Source organism: Primulina huaijiensis, chromosome 7 (assembly GCF_012295235.1).
Source record: "Primulina huaijiensis isolate GDHJ02 chromosome 7, ASM1229523v2, whole genome shotgun sequence".
NCBI classification, from domain to species: domain Eukaryota; kingdom Viridiplantae; phylum Streptophyta; class Magnoliopsida; order Lamiales; family Gesneriaceae; genus Primulina; species Primulina huaijiensis.
Window position 1 is genome coordinate 10,818,090 of NC_133312.1, and position 8,182 is coordinate 10,826,271.

Sequence of the window (8,182 nt, forward strand, 5' to 3'; positions counted from 1 at the left end):
TGCATTCCTAGAAACAAAAACCTTTGTTTCTTGGGGATGATAGAATTAATATCCAACTGCATTCCTTGGATATCCCACAAAGTAACATAAAGTGGATCGATTATCCAATTTATCTCCCACTACCTGCTTCACATAAGCAGGGCACCCCCATATTCTAAGATAAGAATATTTGGCAGGCTTACCCATCCATATCTCATATGAAGTCTACCTTTAAATGGACATTTAGTGGAATATCTTTCAATTTTAAGTTATAGAGATCATTTTCAAGTTCTCCAGTACCAATCATACATTAATTCTTGTAAATATTGCAAACACCTTTTCCAAATAAACAAGAATATCTATCTTTATCAACAGAGAAATGGAAACAATGTTTTCCTACCAAATCAGGTACAAACAAAACATCTCTTAAAATTTAACTTAAAATTATTGTTCAACAATAAGTAAACATTTCCCAAGCCTTGGCAGCAACTCTTGCCCATTGCCCATCCTCAAGAAGGTCTCACCTTCCCTGAGCCTCCTACTTCTTCCCATCACTTGCAACTCATTACAGAGATGTGAGCCACAGCCGGTATCTAATACCCAAGAAGTAGAGTTAATTGAAATGTTTACTTTGATATAGAACATACCATTTCAAGAACCCTTCTGGGCAAGATATTCCCAGCAGTTACGCTTCCAATGTCCAGGCTTCTTGCAGTGATGACATACATCAGCAGTCTTGTCAGCCTTAACTGGTGTGGATGCCACAACGGGATTCGGAGATTGCCTCATCAAGGGCACGTTCTTCTTAGGACGTTGGAAAGAACGCTTCTTTCCCTTCCCATGTAGATCAATCTTCGTACCAGATGAAGAACCCACATAAAGAACCAGCTTCTCTTTCTTGATGGTGGATTCAAAGGTCACAAGCATGTTCACCAACTCCTCAAGGGTCGGCTCCATCTTGTTCATATTGAAATTCACCACAAAAGGATCAAACGAGCTAGGCAGTGACAAGAGTAACACGTCAGTGGTCAACTCCAAAGGCAACATCAAATCCATGCCAACGAGCTTGTCCACGAGCCCAATCACCTTTAGGCCATGCTCATGGACCGAGGCCCCATCTCGCATGCGCAAAGTGATCAGCTCCTTGACGGTCGCATGCCTAAGAGGACGTGTTTGCTCTCCAAAGAGCTCCTTGAGATGCAAATGAATGTCAGCAGCACTCTTTGCATCATCAAAACGCCTCTGCAGCTCATCATTCATAGAAGCCTGCATATAACACTTGACTTTCAAGTCATGGTCACACCATTCCTTGTAAGTCTGCAATTCCTCAGGAGTGCAGCTAGTCGGAGCCTCAACAGGGGGCGACTCCGTAAGTGTATATGCTATCCTTTCCGAATTCAAGACGATTTTCAGGTTTCTTAGCCAAGTGAGGTAATTAGGTCTAGTTAATATGTGTTTGTCGAGTATTCCAGATAGCGGGTTGCGAATCGAAGACATTGTCAAATTGTACTGAAAAGTAAGAACAGATAAATGTTGATGACTATTTTAAAATATTTGGTAAGATATAAAGTATGGACTTTTACTTTATAAATTTTCGCTCCCACTGTTTTGACATCTTTCACTACCCTCTAGTGAAAACGGGAAACTCCTTTCCTCAGTAGGTACGTGAGGTCCAATTAGCGAATTATGATCCCGAATAATATCAGCCAATCACAATTCCTAAAAGGTAGTTTCCAATTGCATCTCCATGCAACCCTCTACGTAAATTTTTGTCTCACATTTGATTAGGACCCAATAATATGACGTCGTTCATCTTTACGTGTCAAGCCTTACCCATCGATGTCGAACCTTAATGGACGGTCGCCATGAGTTCCCTCAATAATATGAACCGAAATCATGGGAGTTCCACGTAGTTCACATCACCATGTCAATGGATGTCACAGCTTTCCGGCACCCAAGGCGCCCCCAATAATATGAGCCGAGCCCCGAGCACAGGTAGCGTTCATCATGCACCCATTGTCGATGGAGGACATGGAAATTATAAACAAATTTATAATTCCCTTTTTCGGGCTTGATATTAATTTTGAATCTTATTCAAAATGAGAGTTTTTTAATTTTGAAAGGTCTCATCATTAATTTTATTTAAAAGCTCGTCATGTTTGATCGTATGTTTGCCGGATTCATGCAACTTTGTTATTATCATAATAATAACGCATATACTCAATTTTTTTATAACATATCATGCATATATTATAAACAGTAAACAAAACAAGGATGATCAATCGCCCCAAAACTAACGGCCCGTGTGAGCTAAACACGGGCCTAGGTCCAATCCTAGGGAAATGCATGGGGTGCAAATGCAATTATTACATATGCTTCCAATATTTACATGTATTCGATCTTCATAATCATCATGGCCACCATCTTCCAATCTTGATCTTCCACTATATTAATATTTACAAATAAATATCCATGGCAAATAGGGATACATCTCATGGGGTGGGAATGGGCCATAAACCAAGCCCACTTTAAAAATTGATAATTATTACAATTATTCAACACAAAATATCCTAGCACACACCTAGCAAATTGGGCTTGGGCTTTTGATCATCCTTCATGCATAATATCACATATCATACATCATCAATTAATTATCACAATAATTAATTGATCCAATATTATATATCTTGATCCAATCACTAACCGTCACGATTATAAACTAAATTAACAAAGTATACAAACACCTTTGTCTACTTTCTAATTAATTTATTTATAACCGAATTTCTTTTAAATCACAATTTACTATAAATAATTAAAGTCCAACTTCAATTATTTATTTCATGAAAAAATATTTGCAACCTTTTGTAAATTTAAACTTAAGGGCCCAAAAAATCATTTTTCACCAAAAACATTTTGGCCCATTAAAATTTCACAAATATGTTAGCCATCCAATGGCCCAACAACTCAAGGCCCATGACACTTTGATATTTCAAAAAACCTTTTGAAAAACCCTAGTCTTCATTGCCGTCGCCGGATTGCGGCCAACTTACCAAAAATTTTTTTTTTTATTAAATTCAAATGGCTGTTCGGGCTGCCCTTGCTGCCCGTTTTGAGCAGCCCCTCGGGCAGCCCAAGCTGCCCGAAATGGGCAGCAACTTGCTGCCCAAAGTCATCCCCAATCCGGCCTTGAATTCGTTGCAACAAATTATCTCATGCGGTTAGAAATCGACCTCAATATAATATCATGTATAAGCTACACAAAATAGTATCCATAGCTCTGATACCACTTGAAAGGGGATCGAATAAGGTGTTCAAATGCGCAACGGAAGTTCAAAATTTGTTTTTCAAGAAGAAAAATCGAACACCTCATATACTAGGATGTGTAGCAAATACAAAAACACAAAATGACATTCATAGTGTGTTTAGAAATGTACCTATCAATCTCAAAGATTGATGTAATGACTCCAACCAAGTTGTAAACAACTTGGCTCTTCAAAGGCAAGACAAATCTACAAGCTCTCCTTGTTCTTGAGTCCTTCCTTCAAAATCAAGCCCACCACTAACTAGGAAGATCCACCTTACACTTGCACTAGAAAATGTATGGCATTTTTCTTTGAGAAGAGTATTGTTTCACCAACTCTTGAAGAACAAAATGAGAGAAAAATTGAGAGAATTGGACTCAATATTTTTGGCCAAGTTGAGTCTAGAGAGGAGGGAGGAGAGTTTTCTTGGTCGTTGAAAAAGTTAAAGTGAGTATGAGAGACACATGCCTTGTTAATTGAAAAAAGTTGTCTCCTAACTCTTCACCTCCCCATGCATATTATATTATTTGGGCATGTAACACTTACAAAGCCCATGGACTTTTATTTTAAATATCTCAAACACATTTGAGACTATTTAAACTTTACTTGATTTTACTCAAGCCCATTAGTTAAATAATTATTTCTAATTGGGCTCTACAAGGCCCAATGTAATGTAATTAATCCAACACTTGAATTAATTTAATTATTTGGACTCTACTAGGTCCAGTAGTATTTAATTAATTCAACACTTTGAATTAATTTAATTTATTCCATAATAATGTTTATGAAAATCACAATTTTCAAATACATTATTTATTTGGCCAACTTTTAATTTAGGAACACTTCCACAAATTAAAAGTTACATTTCTCTCATAGAAGTCATACTTCTATTTTTCTTACGCTTATAAACTCATTTATAAGCCGTTCAACACATTGAACTATTTTACTTCTCAACGGGATCTAGAAAGCTAGTACTTGTGTGGCCCTCAATGGTTCATTGATACAACTAGCCGTGGGTTCACATCTCCATGTGATTCGGACTAAACATGTCCTTATTTGAGCATACCCCAATTGCTCCATTCTTACTTATCAACTCCTTGATAACAAGAACGTCAGAACTCAAGTCTGATAGTACCCAACCAATCATGTTAAACGCCTAGCAGTATCCCTTACATGATTCCCTAGGTATCAAATGATAGTGCCTGCAAGAACCATTCAATTATGGTTAGCGTACAGTACGGTCCCTTCATCTCATATATCCCGACCGATTCGACAACCATTGGTATATCGAGAGTTGTCAATGAATCGATACTATGTGTCATGTTGTAGTTGCATCGATGGTGTAATCTATGAAACCCCTTTCATAATTACCACCATACTCTGATCAGAGATTTCATACTACATACACATAGGATATCCATACCCGAAGGTAAGCGGTGAATCCCCGACTACAATGCATCGACTCCTATATGTTTCGCCAAAACACCCAACCTTGCCACCTGATGACCCCTTGAGAGTCGGTAAACAAGTCAAAGTGTAATGCTAGCACGTAGAGTCTCAATGTTGTCCCGGGTCATAAGGACTAATGGTGTACAACCATAAACTAGGACGTTTCCACTCGATAAGTGAGAACCACTTGGAAAGTCCTTTGTGGAGGGTTGTTCAGTGCACTCTACCAGGAGCACCTATCTGCATGCTCGGACATCACAATGTCCCCTACCAATGAAACATGGTATTCACATCGCAGATACTAGTCTCGAACTCGAGCGGCCTATATCCTTCTTAGCGACGGCTGAATCGACTAGAAACTGTTTAGAATATACAGTATTGCAAATATGAGTTTCATGATACTCATCATATGAGCATCTCATATTCTTTCTACTATTTGTATATTCAAGGGTTTTATCTATGCAACTAGCATCGGTATACAGATAAAGAATTTCTGGAAAAATTGCGTTTTAGCCTTTAAATTTTTTTACGAATTTTTGCACTTTAGTCCCCAAAATTTCGTATATTTACAATTTGGCCCTTATAATTTTGGGAAATTTCCATCTTAGTCCTTTAGAGTTTTGAAAATTTCATTTTGGTCCTTAAGAATTTGGTAATTGCATTAAAGCCTCTTATCTTTTGGTTAATTGCGTTTTGGTCCCTTAATTACCGAAAATTACAATTTCGACCTCAATTTTCGAAAATTTGCCCAATTAACCCCAATAGATTCGATACCTTCATTCAACCCCTTAGTTATGATTTCCTTTAATTTTGGCCCTAAACTTTTTATTTAGAAGCATTACATCCTTCACATAAAATAAGGCACAACATTCAAGTCATTTTCTATGGTTTCTAAAATCATAACTTAAATCTAACTAAGGTAGATCATGTAACCTAATTTTCCTCTAGGTTAAATCTTGTTCCCAAACCAATTCTAATAACCAATTTAACATTTTATGCGGTAGTAAGCAATGTAAAAACGTTAAATGACTAGGTTACCCGTGATAAGCGTAGTGTCTGCTTCTTCCTCAGCTTCCTCGGCATTCATGACATAAGCTCGCGCCGTAGTAGCTGCTTTCCTCTTAGGGCAATCGATAGCTTTGTGTCCATCCTGCTTACAGTAGAAACATTTAAATGATCCCCATTCACCTTTGCCAAGATGAAAACAGTTGCACTCCTTGCATGGTTGCCTTTCAGCAGGCTTTGGTGCTCCCGGATTTTGTGGCTTTGGTGGTGCTGGCTTCTTGGCTGGACCTTGGGGCTTTTGAGGCCCTTGAGGTCTAGGAGGACCCGTATATGGCTTTTTGTGAGGCTGATTGTTATTTTGATGTTGCTGCCTCTTCCGCTGATTCTCAAAATCGATGTCCTTCAAGGATTGTTCGGACTGGAAAGCATAAGCAGTAGCTATAGTGTAGTCCAATGGACGCATCATCATAACATTGTTTCGAAGGGTAGGTCTTAAGCCATCCATGAAATGCTTAAGCTTCATCGCAGGATCCCCGACAATAAGGGGTACAAAATGGCAACCCCTATCAAACTTCTTGACAAACTCGGCAACGGCCGTGTCCCCCTGGAGGAGGATCATAAACTCCCTCATCAATCGTCCTCTAACATCAGCAGTAAAGTATTTTTCATAGAATATTTCTTTGAAACGAGTCCAATTGATAGTAGCAAGATCAACACTGTGCTCAGCTCCCTCCCACCATAAGGAAGCTTCATCCCTGAATAGATAAGTTGTACACCTCACACGATCCGCATCTCCCATATCCAGGTAACGAAAATGTACTTCAAGTGAACGGATCCAACTCTCGGCAGCGAAAGGATCGGTAGAGCCAGAAAATTCCTTCGGCCCTAGCCTCCGGAACCGCTCATAAATATCATGATGTGGTCTAGGTGGCTGCTGAGCCTGTTGTTGCTGCAGCTGCTACTGCAACTGCTGCTGCTGTAACTGTTGTTGTTGTAACTGTTGCTCAGAGAGGCGAGCCATCCCTTTCAAGAGCACGTATAGCAGCATCTGGTGGTGGTTCATTTTCTTGATTATTCCCTTGATGATTAACGCTGTTATCTCCCTGATTCTCAATAACGGGTGCACGTCTAGGAGGCATTTTTATCTGAACGTTTTCCAAATTCTAGCGTAACCAACATGCATTTAAATCTAAGTTCTCTAATCAAGCGACATATCCTAACTCATTTTATCCATTTAAGCATGCAAGACATAAGTACTCAAAAAGCTAATAAACATGTAACGTAAACATAAGATCCATATCGTCATGCAGGTAACAACACACTAAATCATATAAAGCAAGTAAAAACTTACAACTTTGAGGCTTGACGACTGATCGTTCCGGCGCTGATGGTGGCACAACCCTTTACAGGACCTTTGCTCTGATACCAACTGAAATGTCCTGCCCTTTTTATTGCTTTAAAAGTACTAGAATTTTTTTTTTCCTAAATTTCGTCCATCCCATGTATAAAATATTTTACCCTTTAAAATAAAATATCAACCAACTAGCATTTTAAAAAGCAAGTAAAATAATCATAAAACGAAGTCGTCAAATGTTTTACCAAACCTAAAAAAAGCAACAGTTTGAAAAGTGTATCCCATACTAAACTTCTTAAAAATCTCTCAAAAAATAATTAAATAATCTTAAAATCTTTAACGTAAATCATGAGTCAAAAACATAAGTGCGAAAAAATGGAAGCGTTGGTCCTCGGGTTGTGTGCGCCTTCAGTCCAGTCAAATCATCCGTCAAGACCTCCCTCAACCTCACCTGCATCCATCACACCTAGTGAGTCTAAAGACTCAACACACCATAATCTTTATAACAAATAATATATATTAAACCACATGCAACAGTGAAAATACTTTTACGTTAAATAACTTTTCATGACATGCAAACATAAACTTTAACTTTTTCCTTTTCCTCAACATGACATCACATAAAACCTTTAACATGATCATGAACATTTTCCTTATCCTTTTCCTTTTCCTTTGTTGAATTCAGATCGTTAATTGTGACTTTCCTGACATGAAATGACATGATCCATGGATCCATCTACATATAACCACATTACTAGGCGGCGGCGGACACCAGTAACACTCTCACCGGTCAACTGGGCCCTTGGCCTATCATGATTGAATAGAAATATGATCGTCGGGGTTCCTTCGGGGGCCTTTTCCCATAAATAAGTTCCCTCTGGGGCCTTTTACCCTCACGATATTCTCATTCTTACTGTTACCACAAAACCGTTACCACATATTCGAAATGATGAAAATACGATCGTCGGGCTCCCACTGGGACCATAACCCTCACGACATCTCCATCATTATCGAATTAGTCACAATTACTTCACTTCCTTCAACATTTATATTCTCATCACTTTATAAAAAAATCATGCATAACATAACGTTT

The 8,182-nt window shown here is 38.5% G+C and overlaps 1 protein-coding gene across 1 annotated transcript in view; it reads left to right on the forward strand.

Annotated features, from left to right (window-relative positions):
- LOC140981591 (uncharacterized) overlaps positions 1–6,806 on the forward strand; it is a 33,458-nt gene extending 26,652 nt beyond the window's left edge. The window contains exon 4 of the mRNA XM_073448019.1: positions 6,663–6,806. Coding sequence (XP_073304120.1) covers positions 6,663–6,806 — 144 coding nt within the window. The remainder of the gene's footprint in view (positions 1–6,662) is intronic.
- The last annotated feature ends 1,376 nt before the right edge of the window (positions 6,807–8,182 follow it).